Below are 23,325 nucleotides of genomic sequence, written 5' to 3'. Positions count from 1 at the left end.
AGACAATTCATCCACAGATCCTCATATATGGCTGATGTTCTCAGTCCATTCTGACTGCTTTGCTAGTTGATTCTGAACCTAATTCTAAATTGTGTACAGTGGCTTAGCAATAGCGGCAACTCAATAAATCAGTGTCTTCATTTTTTTTCATTCAACTCTTCACCCTTCAGTTTCTACACTTTCCCACCTGGTCTTCACTGTAATCACATGGGAAGCTATGTTAAATCAGTTATACAAATGAGTAAACAACGTTCACAGAAACTAAATAACAGCTTTTAAAAAAGTATTGGTAAAAACGAGAAAGTCAGACCTAACTTTTTTTTTTTTTTTTTTTGGTTTTTAGAGACAAGGTTTTTCTTATGGTTTTGTTGCCCGTCCTGGATCTTGCTCTGTAGATCAGACTGGCCTCAAACTCAGAAATCTGCCTGGCTCTGCCTCCTGAGTGCTGGGATTAAAGGCGCGCACCACCGCCGCCCCAGACCTAACTTCTAATCAAATCTATTTGAGCCGTTATAGCATGACCTGTGATTAAAGTTGCATGTTTGCATTTATCTGTGAGACAGATTTAATGTCCTCTATGGCACTGTTAACTCCACGAAGACCACAGGATCCCCAGGAGTCCAAGGTGCTTTACGGGTTCACAGTATTTATTGAATGAACAGAGTTCCTGACTTTCCAGTGTTTGGGATTAATTAAATGTATCTTTGTTTTGTAACTGATGTGCAGATGGGCCGAAGTATATCACTGAAGTTGTTATTGTTGTTGTTGTTATTATTATTTTAGTTGAAGTTCTAAAGCTTCATTCACTCTCAATATCATCATCATCATCATTATTATTTTAGTTGTTCCCCATCATCATCATCATCATTATTATTATTATTATTATTATTATTATTATTATTATTATTTTAGTTGAAGTTCTAAAGCTTTATTCACTCCCAATATTATTATTATTATTATTATTATTATTATTATTATTATTATTATTATTATTATTATTATTATTTTAGTTGTTCCCCAGCTGGAGTCACCGCGAAGCTTTGCAGAAATGGACTGGAGAAGACCAGACCCAGAAAGGGCAGGCTGGGCTCAGTCCCGCTCACAGCTAGGACATTCACGAGGGCGGAGCCGGGTTCCCATCTCCTCGTTCCCTTTCCTTGCGCCCCCTCCGCAACGGCGGCCTACAAAGGCCACCGTCAGGTCCCCGCACGTCCCTTCCCGCGCCCCCAGGCAGCCCGACGCAGCCGCGGACCGAGCCCCACTGCGCCCAGCCGCCATCTTCAACCTTGGCCCGACACCAACCGCCACCCGCCGGCACCGGGAGACGCGGACCTCACCTCTCCTCGCAGTCTTTGCATTTCACTTGCAAGGGGACAAGCTGCTGGAAAAGAACTTGGCTCATGTCGGACCGCTGCCCCGACGGCTGTGCGACAAAGCCCAACAGGCCTGCCTGAAAGAAGTCCTGGTCCTGACAGCGTTTGAGTTTGGCGCTCAGCTCCCGCGGAGGAGGAGGAGGGGAACGATAAACAGAGAGAACGAAGGAGGTTTGGACCTCGGCAGCCACCATCAACCTCTTCCGGCTCAGGGAAGTGAACGCGCAAGGGTGATGGCGTATTTCCGGTCATTAACCCACACACATGCCTCAGGCGGCCATGTTTGTTAAGGGAAGGGGACCAAAGGAAAGTGACAGCTTTGGGCTGAATGCCGAATGCCCCCCAGCCAAAAGGATCGTGGGTTATGGAGGCTCCTGCGCCGACCTCGCACGCGACCGGTTTTCCAACGGAGGGCAGATGCAGCTACTTTGTGGAAAAGAAGAAGCGCTTCTGCAGGATGGTGGTGGCCGCGGGGAAAAGGTTCTGTGGAGAACACGCTGGAGCCGCGGAGGTCCGCTATCGCCCTACCCTCCTGAGAGATTCCGGGTCTGTGGGTGCTGGAACCCGGCCTCGCCCCTCTTTGACAGCTTCCTGCTTCTGTCCCATGGGTTCCCCAGCTTTTTCCTAAGTAAATGGCAGTTCTGGCCTCCGCGTGGAGCCGCGGTGAGCCCTCCTGAGGGAAGTGATTGTTTTTACAAAGTAGTGTTGGAAGTCGCTAGGTCTTAGTAACCGGGCTTTAGTTCTTGTTGTAATGAACGGTAACCACTTGTGCATGCGTCAGGAAGAAACTCTGAAATTTTCTTATTTAGACTTCACCAAGAAGTACCTTCCTTCTCCGTCCCGGAAAAATAATTACAAGTCCATAAAGTACTTCTTGGTGAAGTCTAAATAAGAAAATTTCAGAGTTTCTTCCTGACGCATGCACAAGTGGTTACCGTTCATTACAACACGAACTAAAGCCGGGCGTTGGTGGCGCACACCTGTAATCCCAGCACTCGGGAGGCAGAGGCAGGAGGATCTCTGTGAGTTCGAGGCCAGCCTGGGCTACCAAGAGAGTTCCAGGAAAGACGCAAAGCTACACAGAGAAACCTTGCCTCGAAAAACAAAACAAAACAAACAAACAAACAAAAAAGCACATAACAATTAACTTTAAAGTTGAAAGCAAAGTGCACTGGTTTGGGTGGTTTTATTTCGTTGTTGATGTTGTTGTTTTGGTGGGGGGGGGGGGTCCCCAGCCGACACTTGGTAATGTTACAGACATTTCGATTGTAGTGAAATATATTAGTGGCTTCTAGTGGCTAGAGAACAGACATTGCTAACCTACAAAACACAGGACAGTCTCATCCCCCTCTACACCAAAAAAGAAGACATCTCAATAACAATAGTACATGATATATACTGTTTCTAAACTCAAATAATATATTTTTAAAATGCTCTTTTGTGTGTGTGCTCTGTGATTGGGCTTTACAAGTTAGAATAGAGTCCTACTTACTTTGAATGATAATTTTCCTGTTTGTTTGGGGTTTTTTCCTTTTTTTTTTTTTCTTTTTTTTTCCTGTTTGTTTTTAAGGCAGGAATCTTGCTGTATTTCCCATGTTGGTCTTGAACTCCTGATCTCAGAGAGTCTCCTGCCTCAGCCTCCCAAGTAGCTAGTCTCCACCAAAGAACCAAACTGGAAATTAAGTTTTAAAATCTGTAGATGAGGAAGAAATAATAGTTTTTAAAATACTGAATAATTTAAACTTTCCCTAAAATTCAGTGTGCATAAATTCATGAAAATGCTGAAATTAATTGAAATAAATAAAATTGAGAAAAAATTAAGAGTAAATACTTGTTCGGCTTTTGCTGTGTGGCTAGCACTATACTAAGCAGGGTTGCTATTTTGCTTTTAAAAATTCAACTTTCATAAACCTTAGGGAGTAAATCATACGATTATTCTCATCTTTCACATGAGGCAGTGAGTCCCTGTAGGGAGAGCTAGTAGCCAATAGATAGAACTGACAATCATACCTAAGCAGTCTTGCTGGCCTCTGGCTTTAATAATTGTACCATCATGTTTCATTCATAGGGTCTGTAGAGTAGAACTGCCAATGTTCACTGGTTTCCTTACTTTTCTCCCAGGACCTATAGCTAAATGTGTATAACTCAGAATATTATAACTAGCATATTGAAAAGTTGCAAAGCCAGTGAATATAACCCATTCTAAAATGTTAAAGTGCCATGCCTCATTTTTCCTGACATACTTTCTCCCATGTTTTATTTCTATATTTATTGAGACAAGATCTGTATGTATGTATGTATTTATGTCACCCTGGCTGGCCTTTGACTTGCAGTCTGCCTGCCTCTCCTGGAGTGCTGAGATTCAAAGTATGTTCCACCGTGTCTAGCTTTTCCCCATATTTTAACAACCTAGAGGTAAATATGCATTTTTAAATCAACATAATTTAAATGGGCAACATTTTCCAAAATGAGTAAGTATTCAAGTAATATGTATGTTAGTTAGCACAATTTAGCATCGACACCTATTTTATATGTATTTCAAAAGATCATTTTGTACATGACGAATATTATACAGTATTTTTTTAGTTAATCTGAAGTACATGGTTAACATCTTTTCTTAGTGGTACATATAATAACTGCACCCATTTTTAGCAGGTGTTATCGCTGATGCAAAATTATATAAGCAGGCCAAAACAGTATGTGTTCTCTTAGACAGAAACCTGTGACAGATTTTTTTTTTATTGTTTCCAACATGACCTGATCTTGCTTATTTTTCATTATGTCCTTTTAAAGTTTTCTTACCTTGTTTTGGGAATAGAGATGCACTGTGCATTTATCTAACATCTGAATGTGATAAACTTGATGTATAAAGCAATGTATCCCTTTTAATTTATTAGGAAGAAAATGCTCGGAAAAGAATCTTGTGTCCTTTAGATCCCAAACAGTAAGTATGGGGTCAGACAAGTGTTTTAATTGTTGTTTGGGTTGTGTGTATGCACGTGTATGTGCACGTGTGCCTGTGTGTGTGATGTACTAGAAACAGTAACTTCACAAGGCTCATTTAAGATTTCCTCTCATATTTTCTCTTTACTTAGCACAGTATATGAAGACCAACTAGCAAAACATTTAAAAAAATGTAACTCACGAGAGAAGCCAAAGCCTGTAAGTGTTGGAAATGTGTGGTATGCGATGTGTATATACGTGTACTACGTAGTATTGTGGGGTGCAGGTTGAATTTGGCAAATGTAATTAAGTTCTCATTTCGTAGCTGTACTTTTCTTCCCCTCTTCTCCTGCCTTCCCTTTTCTTCCTTCTTGTTCTTGCGTTTTGTTTGTTGGGGGGGGGGGGTTAGATTAGAGACAGGCTTTCACTTTGTAGCCCAGGCTGACCTCAAACTTGAGACCCTCCTCCCTTAGCTTCTCAAGTACTGAGATTACTGGTGTGTGCCACCCTGACCAGCCCAGAATGTTGTCACATTTTATTTTTGGTTGTGTATTTGCTTTTGAGGTAGGGGTGTATTGCCCAGGCTGGTCTTCAGTCCATCTCAAACAGTTCTGGTGCCTTACCTTCCAAGTGCTAAGGTGATAGGTATATGCCACCACACCCAGCTTGATAGCTGAATCCAGTGGGTGATGGTGCAGAAAGAAATTTGGAATCAGAGGTAAAAGTTTAGAATTAAGGTTGTAAAGACTAACTGCTGGGCATCTTTGAGATTCAGACTCAGTGTAGAGGTAGTGAATTTGAGCCAGCACCAGCCCATGTGAGTCTTTCATGGTGTTCACCCAAGCCAGGACTAAAATCCAGATTTCTGTTTGGTAACAAAATACAATGGGGTGAGGATATAACTCTACAGAATGGTAAGTATGTTCATTTACTTCATGATACAAAGCATTTTACAATGCATACCCCAAGATACCATGTTGGTTTTGTTGTTGTTGTTGTTTTGAGACAGTTTCTCTGTGTAGCGGCCCTGGCTGTCTTAGAACTTGCTCTGTAGACCAGGCTGGTCTCTGCCTCCCAGGTGCTGGGATTAAAGGTATATGCCGGCCCTGCCTAGCATCATGTTGTAAACCTCAGATATATAATATAAAACTGATCTTTTTCAAAGAAATTTAAAATAAGAATAGAAGCATTTTAATGATACTCACAAAGTGAAATGTTGAACACATAGAGTAATGATTTGGCCATCAGCCATCTACCTGATCAATAAAATTCGTATGTATGGATATGTATCTATAACTATCTAAAGGTAAAGAAGTTGTCAGGCAAAGTGTGTTCATTTTATTAGGAGTAAATAACAAAGAGCAGACACCATATTTGTCTGCTTGTCACAGGTTTATGGATGCCAGCAGAAATTATTGGACTCCTGGGTCAGAGACAGACAAAGGCTGAAATGCCTGTAATCAGGGGTTCTACTGCTAGGCTACAACCACAGTCTGGAGTGTGTGTGTGTGTGTGTGTGTGTGTGTGTGTGTGTGTGTGTGTGTGTGCTTTTCGAGACAGGGTTTCTCTGACAGTCTGGAACTGTGTGTGTGTGTGTGTGTGTGTGTGTGTGTGTGTGTGTGTGCTTTTCGAGACACTTTCCCTGACAGTCTGGCATTTTTAACAGTCACCTTATTAAGCAGCAGGACTCCTCACTCTTGTCAATTATCATTACCTCTCAAAGCCTATGGACTCAGCTCTGGGGCTCTGTGGGACTACTGCATATGCAGTAACTTATATTAAGGCAGAGGAACCCCATCTTCAGGAAATAATTTCCCCCCCAAAACTGGGGCAGTGAGCAATCCTGCCTCACCTGTGTTCCATAGGAAGACATTTTTCTTTATTATACTGTATAGTAAGTAAGTCTGCCATGGGGTCTAGAGAGAAATGCCATTTCTGTTTTCTAAGGGTGCTTGGTCTACAGCTGTTCTTGAAAGGATAATGTGGAGCACATTGAGACTTGTAGGAAATCCAAAGACTACTCATAGCTGAAGTGACTCCCGGGAGCACTTCTGAGCTTTGCTTGCTTGCTTGCTTGCTTGCTTGCTTCCTTCCTTCCTTCCTTCCTTCTTTCCTTCCTTCCTTCCTTTACTTATTTATTTTTAGAGGGAAAAACAAAAACAAAAACACACCGGTCTCAGTCTGTAAACCTAGAGCTTACTATGTAGACTAGGCTGGCCTCAGACTCACAGAGATCCACCTGCCTCAGCCTCTTATCTCCTGAGTGCTGGCATCACAGGCTTGCACACAGCTCCCAGCCCTCTTCCCAGTCATTTGGCTACAGCTGTCCTTGTGCATCGTCCCATCTCTCCCGGCTGAGAACCACTGTGCTGCATGCTATGAACTAAAAGTATTGTAGCCGTCAGTGACAGCTCACACCTGGAATCCTGGCACCTGGGAGGCTTAAGCTAGAGGTCACCATGAGTTCGGAGCCAGGTAGGACAACGTAATAGATTTTAGGCCAGCCTCAGCTACCAATTGAACTTCAGTGTGAGGTCCTCTATCAAAGGGAAAACAGGGTATTTTAACATTAAGTTAACATTCAAGAAAAGCAATGCCTCCTCGTCCAGCACTGTAGGACTTAGCTCTTTCAGTAAAGAGACGTTAGACTGATCATAGAGGCCTAACTCTGGGGGACCAATGGACCAGACCAACCATCCGCCACCTCAAGAGGCCAATCACGTTGTGATGAAGTTAGAAAATGATTTTTTTAGTATAGTCCTAAGAAAAAAAAGCAGAGAGATTATGGTAATTCAGATTACATGGGGAGGAGCACCGGGAGTGACGAGAAGCAGGGAGTGACGAGAAGCAGGCTCGGTCAGACAGGGCGGACCGACCCTCCCTAAGGTCTGCTCCTGTGGGGTCCCACTGGCTCAGGGAATACCTTATCCTGAAGAAGGCAGCACTGTTGGTGGCACTGTTCTGGCTTCAGCCGAGGCCCCATAAGATCGTGTTCCTTTGCTGCCTTAGAGTAACCTGCCTCCAGGACTCCTGTTCCTGGGATTTTTGCTGTATCTTACTTTATCTTGGTGTCTTCATTCTTGGAGGGGAATAAAAAGAGGTAAAGCAACCTTACATTAGGCAGATGAAAAGCCCGGCATGATTAACATGTCCGAGTTTAGCAGGGATCTTACCAGAGTTTAAAGTAGCTCAGGCAGAGAGAGCAGTAGACAGCAGAGACAGCAAGCTCTTATCCTGCTTCAGTTCCCATCAGACCTCTGGTAGACCCGACGAAGAACTAGTGCTTTCACCCAGGCAGCCCTGAAGGTCGTGAGAAGGTGTTACTTCAAGTAACTTCCTCACCTAGGTCATGTTTCAGTAGGCAAGGATGGGGTATGTGTTCTGGGAAAACACTGAGAGGAGAGCAGTTCACTAACTTCAGATGCAGCAACTGTGGAGCTTCCCGGGCGTCTGAAAACACAGAGGAGGAAAGTAGTGGGTGATGGCTTGGGAAAGAACCAGAGCAGTGGTTGTCTGTCTGTCCAGTACCCCAGATGATGTGACCCCCGAGGTCTGGGTGGCAGAGCAGTGGTTGTTTGTCTGGTACACCTGGATGATGTGAACCCTGGGGTCTAGGTGGTCTTAGCATTGTTTTGCTTGAGTTTAGCAAGCTCTTTATAAACTTATGAAATTTTTGTTTACTAAATAAAAGTTGTTTTTGATAAATTACTCTAGATAATTTTAACTTATAAAAAGCCAAACTGCGGGGTTGGGGATTTAGCTCAGTGGTAGAGCACTTGCCTAGCAAGTGCAAAGCCCTGGGTTCGGTCCTCAGCTCTGTGGGGAATAAAAGCCAAACTGAACCCAGGTGCGGTGGCACAGGCCCTTAATCCTACCAGTCAGGAGGCAGAGGCAGAAAGATCTCTGTTTCCAGCCAGCCTGGTCCACAAAGCAAGTTCTATCCAAGTCAGAGCTACTTAGAGAGACCACCCTGTCTCAAAAAATAAAGAAAAGGAAATAAAAATCCAATCCACAATACAGCTTGTCCCGAGCACTTTTCAGATAAGAGTGCCTCAAAGTATACTACTTGATACTTGGAGGTCATTTTCTGTCATGTTTGTGTCAGTCCCTCACAAACAGTGTGATGACTGCACTTCACCTCTACACCTCTTCACCAGTTAACAGTGCCCCTTGAAAGCATGTCAGTAAAGGGTCCTTACATGGCCAGAGTGGTGGCGCACACCTTTAATCCCAGCACTTGGGAGGCAGAGGCAGGCGGATCTCTGTGAGTCTGAGGCCAACCTGGTCTACAGAGAGAGAGATCCAGGACAGGCTCCAAAACTATACAGAGAAACCCTGTGTTGAAAAAAAAAGAAAGAAAGAAAGAAAGAAAGAAAGAAAGAAAGAAAGAAAGAGAGAAAGAGAGAAAGAAAGGAAAAAAGATATCCTCACACAGTCAAGATGCTAGCCTCTGCCATCTTTTTAACAAAAGTCCATAATTGTTAGAATACAGTGTCCACAGAGATGCTTTAAAGCAAGGTTTATAGAAATAATAGTATTTCATGCCTCTAGCTACATGTGACTACTAGAATTTGAGATAATTAAAACTAAATGAAATTTAACATGTAATTCTCAGCCACAACAGCCAAGTTTTACAGCTAGTGGCTTCCTTGTCAGTCAGGGAAGATATAGAATATTCCCATCATCGCAGAAGTTCTAGTACACAGTGTTGACCTGACCTTCACCTAAAATGTCTGTGCTTGCAGGTGGACAAATAAGATCTCACTATGTTAGTTTAATGTCATAGGACGTTTTTACTGCTGGTGTTTAACATTTTAAAATACATCAGACTCACACCATTAGAATAGCTGTGTTTTGTCCGTTTGGGGTTAGGCTGCATCCTCAATGGACAATATATATAATATATATGTACATATAGGTGTGTGTGTGTTTATATAAATAAAAAGTGTAAATATTTATATATAAAAATCTTGGTTTGGGGTTGGGGATTTAGCTCAGTGGTAGAGCGCTTGCCTAGCAAGTGCAAGGCCCTGGGTTCGATCCTCAGCTCAAAAAAAAAAAAAATCTTGTTTTTATTTTAATGCCATAAGGCAAAATTAGCACAATCCTCAGTCTGTCCTATAAATAGGTAACTACTGAAATTAAAGATTGTAAATGCTTCTTCATACAATTCCCTCACTTGAAGATCCATGGAGGTAGAGATTGGTCTCTTCTGTTGTAACTCTGGTACCCAGCATACTGGTCACCATGGTATTGGTGCAGTAACATTGGGGACTGAATGAGAGACAAGGATGACGTGTAGGAGGATGAAGGAAGAGCAGTTCTTAGCTTAATTGTTGTGAACTTCCTACTAATAACATGTTATGACTTTGTTTTTGTCAAGGATTTCTTTACTCAAGATATAAATGCAGGATTAAAGGAAGAAATGGAAATTCCTGAGCAATTAGTAAGTATATTATTTAATACTTAACTCCAAGTGGTATTTCGAAGCTATCTCCTTGTACATTGACCATTCCCCACTTTCATTTGGAAAGATCTGTTGTTTTGATGTTAGGGTGTATTTTCTATAGAATCACAGTTGTTAGTGACTTTAGTTCCCAGACCAGCATATGTCCCATAGCAAACTGCAATGTGGTTCTGTTATGAGCCCAGACTTCTTGACTCTGAGGGAGTGGGAGAGTTATTGGCAGAGTTATTGCCCTCACAGTTGGGCAGTTCCGATAACAGCCTAGGAACCAAGACTTATCAGGAAGAAGATCTTAACCTGCCATAGGGTGTTGGCAGACTTTTCTTTGGGCTGCCAGCTCACTAAAAATGACATAGAGACTTATTAATTATAAAAGCATGGCCTTAGCTTAGGCTTACTCCTAACTACTTCTTTTTTTCCTTTTTTTTTTTTGAGCTGAGGATTGAACCCAGGGCCTTGTGCTTGCTAGGCAAGCGCTCTACCACTGAGCTAAATCCCCAACCCCTAACTAGTTCTTATAACTTAAATTAGTCCTTGTTTTTTTAAATGTATTACATATACAGTAGTCTGCCTGCATGCATGCCTACAGGACAGAAGAGGGCAGCAGATCTCATTATAGATGGTCAAGAGCCACCATGTGGGTGCTGGGAATTGAACTCAGGTCCTCTGGAAGAGCAGCCAGTGCTCTTAACCTCTGAGCTATCTCTCCAGCCACCCATATTTTTAATCTGCATTCTTCCATGTGCTCACCACGTCATCTCTGCCTGTCCTCCTTCCTCTCTATCTAGATGGTGGCTCCTCCTTTCTTTTTGCCAGAACTCTCTGTCCCCAGAAGTCCCCCAACCTCTTCCTGCCTTGCTACTGGCCATTCAGCTCCTTATTAAACCAGTCACACTGACACATCTTCACACAGTGTAAAGGAGTACTCCGCAACAATGGGGCCTGCCCCGTGTTACGTTTCTACTCATTCGCTGTTGTGGAACTTTAAGGCATATTTTGGCTACATTATTTAGTTTTATTTTTGTATACAGGTTCCATTTTCTTCTCTATCTGAAGAGCAGTTGGAAAACTTAATTAAGAAATTGAGAAAAGCAAGTGAAGGTAAGTCTGCCTAAAGTTGCAAGTTCAATTATTTGAGAAGCACTACGTGCTATGTGAATTGATAGCTTCTGTTCTGTTGTTCAGAGTCCCATAGCTCATGTTTGGCTGCTTAAGCTATCATGTTTCTTTTTGGCACAGGCTTGAATTCTACACTTGAAGATCACATTATGTCCCATCCAGCATTACATGATGCCCTGAATGACCCTAAAAACGGTGACTGTGCAGTGAAGCACCTGAAACAGCAGGTAAACTTAGACCACAATAACTCAACTTTTGTTCATGTGTTTAATGCTAAGATTCTGGGCTGGTGAGATGGCTCACCAGGTGAAGGCACTTACTGCCAAGTCTGATGACCTGAGATCAGTCTTCTGAACCTACCTGGTGACAGGAGAGGATCAATTCTTGCAAACTGTCCTCTGACTTCTACAGCACACACGGGTGTGAATGCTCACAACAAATAAAAGTAATTTTTTAAATCCTAGCATGCAGAAGACAGAGACAGGCAGATCTGAGTTCAAGGCCTGCCTGATCTACAGAGTGAGTTCCAGAATAGCCAGAGCTAACACAGAAACCTTGTCTTGAAAAAAACCAATTAAAAAATATATAATAACATTCTGTTCTGAGTATAATTACTTAGTTTTTTTAAATGACCAAAATATTTTCATTCAAAATTATATGTGAACATAAAGGAAAAATTTCAGCATGGATATAACCCTGAATATAGATACTATTATTTTTTTTTTTAAGATTTATTTATTTGGGTTGTGCTTACCTAGCAAGCGCAAGGCCCTGGGTTTGATCCTCAGCTCAAAAAAAGATTTATTTATTTATTATGTATACAGTATTCTGCCTGCATGTGTCCCTACAGGCCAGAAGAGAGCACCAGATATCATTACAAGTGGTTGTGAGCCACCATGTGGTTGCTGGGAATTGAACTCAGGACCTCTGGAAGAGCGGTTGGTGCTCTTAACCTCTGAGCCATCTCTCCGGCTCTACAGATACTATTTTAAAGCAAAAAGAAAAAAAATGGGGTTGGGGATTTAGCTCAGTGGTAGAGTGCTCGCCTAGCAAGCATAAGGCCCTGGGTTCGATCCTCAGCTCCAAAAAAGAAAAGATATCTTAACCATTCAGAAATTATCAGTGAAAACTGTCTGCCTTGTGTAAAATTACCTTGCTGTTTTCGCATTTGAGTCAAACCCCTTTGGTCTAGTTTATAAAGTAACCCTATGGAGTCTGCAGGCTTCTATTTTAGGTAACATTGAAAAATTAAAGTTACTTGGTCCAAGAAGATGCTTTGTTGAGTTTGGAGCAGGAAAGGGGAAGTTATCTCACTGGGTTGATATTGCCTTAAAAGATGCTGAAAACGTTCACTTCATCCTGGTAGAGAAAGTGACCACAAGATTCAAGGTAAGTGAAGCCACCGTAGGAGCTTAATAACCAAACATAATGTCTCCTGTAGGAAAAAAATGATGGAACCTGTCTCTTCAAATGAATTTCCTTTTTATATATTTGATTGTAATTCTTACCATCATCATTTGTTTGGTTCCAATTGTACTGGTTAAACTGAAGATAAAGTTTTGAATTGAAATGTTGATAGTCCATGATCTAAGTTCTTAAAATTGTTTGCAGAGACAAGGAAATCTGAGCAGAACCAGGCTTCAGCTAGGAATTAGGCCACGTCCTAACCTTACATTTGCCACTGCTGACAGACTCTTCCTTCATTAAATACTTCTTATGCATATTCCTGGACACCATGCTAGGCACGTTGTATCTGCAGATAGATACTGGTGAGGCAGCTATGCTCTTACGTGTGTTTAGAAGAGAGCTAGGTGAATACTAAGGAAAGTGTTAAAGAAAGGGGACGTTCTGCAGAGTATGTATGCGTTCAAAGGAAGGCCTGATAGGCTTTAGTACAGGGAGGCAGTGGAGAATGAGCATGCAGAAAAGGCAGTGCTTGTGATCATCTTGAAAAATGAATCAGCATTTCCTAGATAGAGTGTGAGAAGCATTCTGGGAAACAGGAACAGTGTGACCACATGGTCGGAACAACAGGAAGCATTTCTGTATGATGGAAATACAATGCATGAGGTAGAATGTGGCGTTATGAACCAGGAAAGAGAGCTGGTGTGGAAAGTCTCCTGTTGTCCGTTTTGTCTGGTCTGTGTTAGAGATACAGTGGAAGACTTGGGTTTTGCTTCAGAGAGGCTTCCATGAAGCATTTCGTTCTCCATCTAAGTGTATTATACCTCTGAGCGGTACTCAGTGCTGCAGGAGCAGGGAAGTAGAGAACTAACCTCAGTCGTCAGGAGTCGTCATGGAAGAGGTTTTGTTTTTTGTTTTGTTTTGTTTTGAGACAGTTTCTCTATGCAGCCCTGGCTATTCTAGAACTTGCTCTGACCTCGAACTTAAAGATCCACCTGCCTCTGCCTCCCAAGTGCTGGGATTAAAGTCCTGCACCATTACTGCCTGGCCAGCCCCTTGATTTTCACTCATTTTATTTATTTCGGGTTTTTTTTTTTTTTTTTTTTTTTTTTTTTTTTTTAAGCTGGGGATCAAGCCCAGGGCCTTGCCACTGAGCTAAGTCCCCAACCCTTATTTTGTTTTTTTGATACAAGGTCTCACTCTATAGCCCAGGCTAGCCCAGAACTCAGGGTACTTGTGCTCCATCCTCCCCACTGTTTATGGTTATAGGTGTGAATTACCATACCCAGTTGAGTGTTCATATAATAAAAATAATTGAAATATTGGTCCTTTAGCTGCTGATTCAAAGCTTGACTTGGTGCCAGGCGGTGTTGGCACCCACCTTTAATCCCAGCACTCAGGAGGCAGAGCCAGGCGGATCTCTGTGAGTTCAAGGCCAGCCTGGTCTACTATGGAAGAGGTTTTTAAAAATGATTTTAAAACTTTCCATAGAGCTAGAGATCATGGCTCAGTGGTTTAGTGTGCTTATTGTACTTCCAGAAGATCTGAGTTTGATTCACAGCACCAATATCAGGCTGCTCACAACATCCTGTAATTCCAGCTCTAGGAGATCCAACACCACCTCTGACCCTCCTCACACACAGATGGCGCATGCACACACATGTAAAAATGTATTCCAGATGCTGTCCTAACAACACTGTAAAACTATTTCAGAAGAGTGTTCGACTAAAAATAGGAAGATTGAGTATATGAAAATTCTTATTCAGTAATACAAGTAAAGGCCATTCTGTGGACTATAGAGAAAACAAAGAATGAGAGATGTAGAATGTCGGGAGTCGTAAGGCTTGCTGACTTAGTATTCACTGTTTTCAGAGAGCAGTACTCTGGGATGGTTTCTGGCTTGATTAGACACGGGGTATCCTGGAGGAGGAACCATGAGTTCAGTCCCTGTCTGTTTAGTCTCCTGTCCGAGTGTTTCCGAGAGCCTGGGGCTGTAGCTTAGTGGGAGATACTTTGCCTAGCACTCATAAGGTCCTGAGAAGGAAAACAGGTGAATCTCAGTTCAAGGCCAGCCTGGCCTAGAGTGAGTTTGAGGAGAGCTAGGGCAACACAGAGAAACCCTGTCTGGCCAAAGATGGGGGAGGGAGAGAGAGAGAGAGAGAGAGAAAGAAATAATATGTATATGTAATAGTAATAACTGATAGAATTTCTAGCCTTATAAATGGGTGTTGTTATTTTTGAGTTTTCATTTAAATATAAACCTTTAGGTTATTGTTCATTCTTTTTAACTGTAAAAATTAGGTATATTTACTCTGAAATTTGAAAACAAATGGAAACAGTTTCATAAAGCTTTTTTCAACATTAAGAGTGCTGATTCAGTAATGTTCTGTTTAATCAGGTGGACGGTAAGCACAGAAAGGAGAGCTCAGTGTTTGAAAGACTTCAGATCGACATCCAACACCTGTGTCTGAGTAAGTCCCAGACCTGCCCTCTGCTCTGTCACAGGCCAGACATCCAGACTAATTCGGTTCCCACAGCCCTGTGCTTCAGGAAGGACAGATAACGCTCGTGTTGTGTTGCCAGCAGGGCGGTGGTGGCAGGGGCATAGACTTTTCACCCCAGCACTCAGGAGGCAGAGGCAAGCAGGTCTTTGTGAGTTAAAGCCAGCCTGATCTACAAAGTGAGTTTTTGGACAGCCAGGGCTGTTACATAGAGAAACCCTGTATCGAAAAAGAAAAAAAAAAAATTGTTATATCAACTATAAGTGTAGTCTGATATTCAGGAAGTTCAAAACTTTTGATAAGTCCTTATATATTGCTTCCTTGTACTTTTAAAAATTAATTTTGAGGGGTTATGGATTTAGCTCAGTGGTAGAGCACTTGCCTAGCAAGCACAATGCCCTGGGTTCGATCTTCAGCGCTGGAAAAAAAAAAGAAAAAAAAAATTAATTTTGAGTAAGGTAGGTATAATGGTACACTCTTTTTGTTGTTTTGTTTTGTTTTTCAAGACAGGGTTTCTCTGTGTGGTTTTGGTGCCTGTCCTGGATCTCACTCTGTAGACCAGGCTGGCCTTGAACTCACAGAGCTCTGCCTGGCTCTGCCTCCCGAGTGCTGGGATTAAAGGCATACACTACAGCTACCCAGCTAATGGTACACTCTTTTAATCCCAGCACTCAAGATGCAGAGGCAGGCAGATCTCTGTACAATCCAGGCCAACCAGGGCTGCATAGTGAGACCTTGTCTTAAAAATATTAACTTGGGCCAGGTGGTGGTGGTGCACGCCTCTAATCCCAGCACTCAGGAGGCAGAGGCAGGCGGATCTCTGTGAGTTCGAGGCCAGCCTGGACTACAGAGTGAGTTCCAGGACAAGCTCCAAAGCTACAGAGAAACCCTGTCTCGAAAAACCACCAAAAAAAAAAAAAAAATTGGAGTGTTCAAACTCGGTAGCATTTAGGCATCTGTACTGGCCTGCACTTAGGGTCCTGACAGTATATTCCTCCGCTACAGCCACTAAGAGCACCCCCTGTGCCCACTGGCTACGTCTCCTTCTAAAAGGCGGGCCTTGTGCACCTCCTGTCCCTTCTCTTTGTCTTCCTTCACTCTCATCCCCAGGGACCGGTCTCTGCCCCCTTTTCTCCCCTCCCCCCATAAACATCAGTAGGTCCTGTTATGTGACTCCTTCCTGCCGTTTTTAAAATACAGAACTAGCCTTCAGACTATAGTTAACATGACTGTCAAAATCATTACAGGAAATGAGAAAATTCTCTGTGTAGATAGTATATAGAAGATAGGTCCTCAGATTTGTGTCACAAAGAAAATAACATTGCTATGGAACTAACATTCGATACAGACACACATACATGCACATATGCACACCCACTCACGAACACGAACACAGATGTACACACCGGCACTTGCACACCAACACACATAAACACAAATGCATACACATGGCCCTCAGTCATTCTCTTTTGTGCCTTTTCACTTTTTTTAAGATTTTTCTTTTTCTTTTTTTTTTTTTTAATTCTCGCTTTCTAGTATTTTGAGACAGGATCTTACTCTGTAGTCCTGACTATCCTACTGTAGACCAGGCTGGCCTCTAACTCACAAGAGATCCACCTACCTCTGCCTCCTGAGTGGTGGGATTAAAGGTGTGCACCCCCACACCAGCTCTTTCATATTTAAAAAGAAAATAATGCAAGCATTTACAATTACTTCCATCCACTAATTTTATTCTAGTCTTGAGAAGCAACCAAGCATTTAATATAAATCATTGTGTTTTCTTCTGCTTAACTGAAACCAGGTATGGTTTGCACTCCTGTATTTCCAGCACTTGGGAGGCTGAGGCAGGCAGATCACCCAGACTACATAGTGAATTCCCGGCCAGCCAGTAGTACATAATGAGACAGGAAATTTGTTTGTTTGTTTGTTTGTTTGTTTGTTTAGCTGAATATTCTTCTATGTCACATGCTAAACATAGACACATTCTTAGGCTGTATATTAGATTCTGTAAGAACTGTTTGCTTTCACGTCCTTCATCCCTAAAATCCGAAAAGATTCTACAATCTGTCCCTTTGGAAGGATACATTAATACTTGGTATCATACGCAACTAATGTAGTTCTTACTCTTTTATCTCAGACAGGGTTCCTGTGCTCAGAGAAGCAAGGCTGCCTGTGGTAGGGATTGGGAAGCATCTGTGTGGGGTCGCAACAGGTGAGCTGGACACACGGTCACCTCTAAACTAACACACTGAGCTGTAGCCTAGATGGCCCCACCGCCTGGGGCGGTGGGGGTTGGGGGACACTTAGGCCTCTCTCTCTGTCTATTCCCAGCTAGCCAGTGCTTCCCAAACCTAACCCTGTGGTGGCTGCTTGGTCTGGATCCTCCACTGCTGCAGTTGCCCACTTCCTGAGACTCGGTGTCCTTCTCTCTTAGTGCTTCCCTCACCAGTTCCTTCCCTCCATCCCATCGTTCTCTGCTCCTGTGCTTCAAGAGTTGATATCTAGGGCTGGGGATTTAGCTCAGTGGTAGAGCGCTTGCCTAGCAAACGCAAGGCCCTGGGTTCGGTCCTCAGCTCCAAAGAAAAAAAGAATTGATATCTAGACCCTTCTGTGACACACTGTGTCCTTCCCCTTCCTGAAACTGTCAGTCTGTGTCTAGGTTTACTGTTGACCAACATGGACCATGTCTATTTTCTCTGTGCTCCCGCCATTTGAAAGAACTGGCCCAGTGTCTGCTCAACCTTGAGCTCAGCTTTCTCCACGTCTCTGGGGCTTCCTTAGTGTCATCAAGCTATGCTCTGCATAGCTTTTCCTTGTCGGCTAATTAGCTCTTTGTATATCTAATTACACCTCTGTGCTGGGATTCTTTTCAAGAACAGCGCAGATGCTAATATAATGAAGGACTCTTCTGTAGCAATCATTGAATATTTGAATGAATGATCTTTTGGGCACCAGCTTGCTGCCTCCTTGTTCCTTCTAAAAAGAAGGTCCTTAAGGTCACTGTGAAAGGTCACTATGAGACTGCTAATCTTCTCTTTGTTTCTGAAATATCTTAATCTTTTTAATAATTTTTCTGATTATAATTCTTAAAAGTATGTCAAATGTAAGTAAAACAGCAAATATATTTTGTTAGAAAATAAGTTGATAGACCTGGATGAAGTGGCATACCTGTACTCAGGAAGCTGAGGCAGGAGGATCACTTGAGTTAAATGATCGCTTGAGTTCATCCACAATCTGAGCAACATAGTGAGACCCATTCTTTTATATAAGAGACAGAGAGACACAGACTGACTATGAAATTATCAAGTTAGCTGGGCGGTGGTGGTGCACACCTTTAATCCCGGCCCTCTGTGAATTTGAGGCCAGCCTGGTCGACAGCAAGTTCCAGAACAGCCAGGGCTATTACACAGAGAAACCCTGTGTCGGAAAAAAAAAACAGAAACTACTAAACTAGCTGTCACTTTATTCAAATAATAGTTACCAGTAATGTTTATTGGCATGATTAAAATTTACTCTAAAGATCACATAAAGTATATCCATTTTTATATCACAGGGCAACAAATTTTGGAATAGCATTTGTTTTTAGTTAATTAGAGTATGATAAGACAATCTAATCAGATAAAATATAAGTTGTACAGAATATATTTGTGATCTTTCCCATATTGCCAGCTATCTGTGCAGCAATGGGCGGGGCTTTTTTATTTATTTATATGTGTATGAATATTTGTCTGCATGTATGGAAGTATAATGCATGCATGCCCAGTGCCCACAGAGGTCAGAAGAGGGTGCTAGATCCCCTGGAACTAGAGTTATGGACAATTTTAAGCCACCCTGTGTGGGCTGGAAACCGAACCTAGGTGCTCTGCAAGAGCAGCAAATGCTTTCAACCAGTGAGCATCTCTTTAGCCCCTGTATGGCGGTTTTACTCACTCCGTCCTCAGTGTTGTGTGTGTGCACGGAATTTAGCAGAGATTTGCTGAACAAATGCCTATGCACAGGAAAGCTATTGGCCTGCTTTCCATACTGGAATCTCCTTTTCTCATCTTCCAATTCATCATTATTTGTTGTGACCAGCCTACGTTTCAAGACTAGCATCTTAGCCCGGTATGCTGACACACATCTGCAGCTGCAACACCAGGGGATAGAAGCAGAGGATCAGGAGATTGAGACCAGTATCAGCTATACAAGACCTATCTCAAAACAGAACAGATACACACACACACACACACACACACACACTAGCTTCTCGAACATGGGTCAGTATTCTAATTGAAAGCCCCTTCCTTCGTTTCTTTCTCTGGAGTTTGTTAAGCTCATAACTTTAGCTGGAATGGGAGAAAGGAAAGACAATGCAAATAGTTTAGACAGAAAAATTTCAAATCATAAGGCTTAAGCTTGCTTTAATTTTATTAGAAAGTAGCTTTATGAAAAATAAATCACTAGAAAAATTAAGATATGGCAAATTTGAGAAAAAATTAATATATGATAAATTGTTGCAATATATAGCTAAGTAGATTTTTGCTGGTTTGTGGTGTTGTTGTGTTGTGTTTTGTTTTTAACCATACTTCTTAAGAAACCTGAAGAACACTTTTAAAGATGACATGGTTTGGGGCCACATAATTGTGTTTGCAGATCTTGCATTACGATGTTTGGTTGAAACCTATGCTGCCAGTTTTGAGGAACAGAATGAAGAGCCTTTAGCCAAACGCGTAAAGAATGGTAAAAGAGACACGGGAAGTAGCGCTTTGTCCAAGGAAGAGAGTGAAGCAAATGCCCTGCAGACTTGGGCCCCTGTGGCTGGCATCGTCATTGCTCTCTGCTGCCACCACAGGTGTGACTGGAGACACTATGTGGGCAAAGAGTATTTCAGGGCTCTGGGCCTTGGGCCGGAGGAGTTCTACTATTTCCAGAGAATGAGTAGTTGGGCAACATGTGGAATGAGAAGGACATCTTTGGGAGCCTCTGATATCACTACAAAGAGAAAAGATGATCAGAATTATGACGATGAAGAGCATGATGACGGAGGAGACAGGCTCCCAGATGGCAGCACTGATCGTGTGCCTGGGTGAGTGACGACTTTTATAATGCACCACACTGAAGGGGAATATTTGATTACCATAAAGGAACCCCCCCTGTTGGCGGCATTTCAGGACCTCCCACAGATGCCTAGAACCTGAGATAAAGCAGAACTGTGCATGTTAGCATTGCAGTTACCTCCCCTATTGATCTAAGATAACCAAGATGTCTTCACAGTGTCGAGTGAGTGAGTGAGTGAGTGAGTAACATGCAGTGTGGATATTTTAGACATGATCATGTGCTAGGCAAAGGTACATTCCCCAGGTAGGAAGGGGTTGGGTAAGGATGGCATTGCCAGTGGTTCATTCTAGGAATTTTCCTTTTAATATTTTCAGACTGTGATAGACTTTGGGCAAGAGATACTAGAGAAAATGAAATCATTGCTTCTTAGTCTTTTGGCTAAGATCAAGAATGGAAAGTGAAACTGACTAGGAAGAAGGATTCCTTTTTCAGATGACTGCTTTCAATAATTTAGTCCAGAAAGTACAGTTTACAATCTAACTTTGGAGTAGGCTAAAACCCGTTTTAATTGCGATCATCTTGTCTTGACAAGTCTGGGAAGCAGGAGACACAGCACCTGTACTGTTGGCAGCTTCCTAGGGGACGGCAGTGAGCAAGCTTCTTAGGAACTTTTGCAAGCTTTAATTCTCTGTGTTTATTCACTGTAGAGTTCTCACTGCTGACGAAAAGAAGAATATAGGACATCTTTGCAAATTGCTGATTGACCAAGGCCGACTCCAGTATTTACAGCAGAAAGGCTTCCGTCCTGCCTTACAGTACTATACAGACCCATTGGTGTCTCTGGAGAATGTGTTATTAACTGCCGTGCCAGCAGCTCAGTAACAGAAAAGCAGTGTGAATGTCACTTGTCATCCTCAGACAAAAATTTACATTCCTTCTAAATTATATTTTTATATTCACAAAAATATAAATAGCAGATTTTTTTGTTTTGGTTTTTTTGTGTGTGTGTGTTTTTTTTTACTTCCAAAGTCCAAACAGGGGATTCACCAAGTTCTCCCAAGTATTCCTTTTCAGCAGGGCCCTTTGAATTACTTTATCCATCAGAGTGTATAGAGATTGGCAGAGTCAGACCGTTGACTTGGTCATCTGAAACACATATAATACATCAACATACAATTACAGTATAAACTATGTGTATTCTGGGAAATTTATCTTTGGTTTTATTTGATATTTCTCTTTAAAGATTTATTTATTTACTATGTATACAGTATTCTGTCTGCATGTGTCCCTGCAGGCCAGAAGAGGGCACCAGATCTCATTACAGATGGCTGTGAGCCACCATGTGGTTGCTGGGAATTGAACTCAGGATCTTTGGAAGAGCAAGCAATGCCCTTAACCTCTGAGCCATCTCTCCAGCCTCATGTTTTATTTTTTGAGCTCCAGTTATAGTAACCAATGCCATTTTGTAACAAGGGTCAGTCTGAGTGTGGGACGTTTTTCAGAACGGGTCTAAAAGAATACTTGCAATTTTCTCAAATCAGACAATTTAGAAATGTAGGAATTGTCAAAGGACATCACCGTCGAAGTTCCAGAGCCATACCTGGATGTGTGCTCTCAGAGTCTGTCCATGACTCCAGAACCGCAGAGACGATTTCAAGGGGAAAATAATCTTACTTTAGGTCTTTGTTGGATAATTACCTAGTGCAAACTTCTAAAGAAGGTTGCTGGTAAACAAATCACAAATCAAATTTGAAAGTTGCATGTAGCTTCTAAAGTTAATTCAGTATCTTTTATCAGCCTCTTATGTATAAATGTAACTAAAAAAGTAAGTAGGTTTTCTCTTGTTTGGAAAAAAAATTAGTTTTTGTTGGTATGTTCTGAGACAGAGTCTCATTTACTAATCCTTGGCCAGCCTGGAACTCAGAGATGCCCCTGCCTCTTCTTTCCAAGTGCTGGGATTAAAATCATGTGCCCATGCCAGCAGAAAAAGTAATTTGGATTAAAATACAAATTAGGTAATGAAACCAAAATCTCACACTTAGAGTTTACATAACTGATAAGCAGTTTCTATGCACAAGCAAATATTAAACCAGATATGTCATAAGAATATTCCTCTTCCACATCTTACCTTGGATCTGTTTCTACATTTGTAAACATTATTAGTTGTTGGTAAATATGCAAAGACGAAGATTCAGAATCACTGACTTTAGATAATAGAATGACAGTGGGATCATCACTATCTGTATTTGGAAGGTCTATGACTAAGTAGAAGCCAAACACCCTTACCTCCTGGCCTTTCTGTTTTAATTGAACCCCGTGTGTTGTCAGATTGCCTAGGTTTAAATTCCAGCCCTACCACCTCAAGTGGCGAGTTACATCATCTCTGTGCTTCAATTTTCTCCTCTTAAAATAGCAATGATGAGGGGTTGGGGATTTAGCTCAGTGGTAGAGCATTTGCCTAGCAAAGGCAAGGCCCTGGGTTCGATCCTCAGCTCCAAAAAAAAAAAAAAAGAAAAAGAAAATGAAAATATCAATGATGATAACAGTTATAAAACCTGCCTCACAAGGTTGTATATATCACATGAGTTGTCACAGGTAAGCCAATTTGAATGGTTCCAAGCACAAGTAAATATTAACTAGATGTAATAATAATTCATGATTATTTTAATGTAATAGGCTTTTATATTTTTTATTTAAGTTGTTGCTTTTTTCTTTTTGTATTTTGTCAAATATTGTTAACATACATTATTTTTAAGTTAATTACTCAGATTCCCCAATCAAGAGAACATAAATGAAGATAATTCATTGTTTAAGAATTATCCCTCAGGGTTGGGAAGTTAGCTCAGTGGTAGAGCGCTTGCCTAGCAAGCTCAAGGCCCTGGGTTCGGTCCTCAGCTCTGGAAAAAAAAAGAATTTATCCCTCAGCTGGGTGGTGGTGGCACACAGTAGGAGGCAGAGGCAGGTGGATCTCTGTGAGTTCGAGGCCAGCCTGGTCTACAAAGCGAGTTCTAGGACAGGCTCCAAAACTACAGAGAAACCTTGTCTCGAAACCCCCCTCCCTCCCAAAAAAAAGAATTATCCCTCACTGGGCAGTGGTGGCACACATCTTTAATCCCAGCATTCGGGAGGCAGAGCCAGGCAGATCTTTGTGAGTTCGAGGCCAGCCTGTTTTCCAAAGAGAGTTCCAGGAAAAGGCACAAAGCTACACATAGAAACCTTGTCTCAAAAAAAAAAAAAAAGAATTATCCCTGGCTGGGCAGTGGTGGCACACACCTTTAATCTCAGTTGCTAAAATTGGAACTCATCCTTGGTCTCTTCCCTCCTCATTCTGCCTACCTATCCAGGTCCAGTACCTGACTCCCCAGTGGAATACTGCTGTTCAGTTGTCCCAGATGGAAACAGATTCATTGTAAACACTGTTTTTTTCATAATTATGCTTCTCCTGCTTGGCCCTGATGCTTTATCCTCTCTTTTCCAAAGC

The 23,325-nt window shown here is 42.0% G+C and overlaps 3 protein-coding genes across 6 annotated transcripts in view; 1 reads left to right on the top strand and 2 right to left on the bottom strand.

Annotated features, from left to right (window-relative positions):
* Sass6 (SAS-6 centriolar assembly protein) overlaps positions 1-1,592 on the bottom strand; it is a 34,086-nt gene extending 32,494 nt beyond the window's left edge. Inside the window, exon 1 of the mRNA XM_036190493.1 lies at positions 1,338-1,592. Coding sequence (XP_036046386.1) covers positions 1,338-1,567 — 230 coding nt within the window. The 5' untranslated portion in view covers positions 1,568-1,592. The remainder of the gene's footprint in view (positions 1-1,337) is intronic.
* Trmt13 (tRNA methyltransferase 13 homolog) overlaps positions 1,239-23,325 on the top strand; it is a 23,753-nt gene continuing 1,666 nt past the window's right edge. Inside the window, exons 1-11 of one of the 4 annotated variants that reach the window (XM_036190494.1) lie at positions 1,247-2,036; positions 4,271-4,317; positions 4,469-4,535; positions 9,700-9,762; positions 10,815-10,884; positions 11,023-11,129; positions 12,124-12,291; positions 14,705-14,777; positions 16,945-17,019; positions 19,440-19,872; positions 20,552-20,832. In XM_036190494.1, the coding sequence (XP_036046387.1) occupies positions 1,638-2,036; positions 4,271-4,317; positions 4,469-4,535; positions 9,700-9,762; positions 10,815-10,884; positions 11,023-11,129; positions 12,124-12,291; positions 14,705-14,777; positions 16,945-17,019; positions 19,440-19,872; positions 20,552-20,726 (1,677 nt within the window). In that variant the 5' untranslated portion in view covers positions 1,247-1,637 and the 3' untranslated portion in view covers positions 20,727-20,832. Of the gene's footprint in view, positions 2,037-4,270; positions 4,318-4,468; positions 4,536-9,699; positions 9,763-10,814; positions 10,885-11,022; positions 11,130-12,123; positions 12,292-14,704; positions 14,778-16,944; positions 17,020-19,439; positions 19,873-20,551; positions 20,833-23,325 lie in introns of those variants that run through there. The other 3 variants (XM_036190497.1, XM_036190495.1, XM_036190496.1) reach the window with 3 other exon arrangements.
* Positions 20,860-23,325, bottom strand: part of Lrrc39 (leucine rich repeat containing 39) — a 22,709-nt gene continuing 20,243 nt past the window's right edge. Inside the window, exon 8 of the mRNA XM_036190501.1 lies at positions 20,860-20,990. Within this exon, the coding sequence (XP_036046394.1) occupies positions 20,938-20,990 (53 nt within the window). The 3' untranslated portion in view covers positions 20,860-20,937. The remainder of the gene's footprint in view (positions 20,991-23,325) is intronic.

Source organism: Onychomys torridus, chromosome 6 (assembly GCF_903995425.1).
Source record: "Onychomys torridus chromosome 6, mOncTor1.1, whole genome shotgun sequence".
Classification (NCBI taxonomy): Eukaryota; Metazoa; Chordata; class Mammalia; order Rodentia; family Cricetidae; genus Onychomys; species Onychomys torridus.
This window is presented reverse-complemented; position numbering and strand designations above follow the sequence as displayed.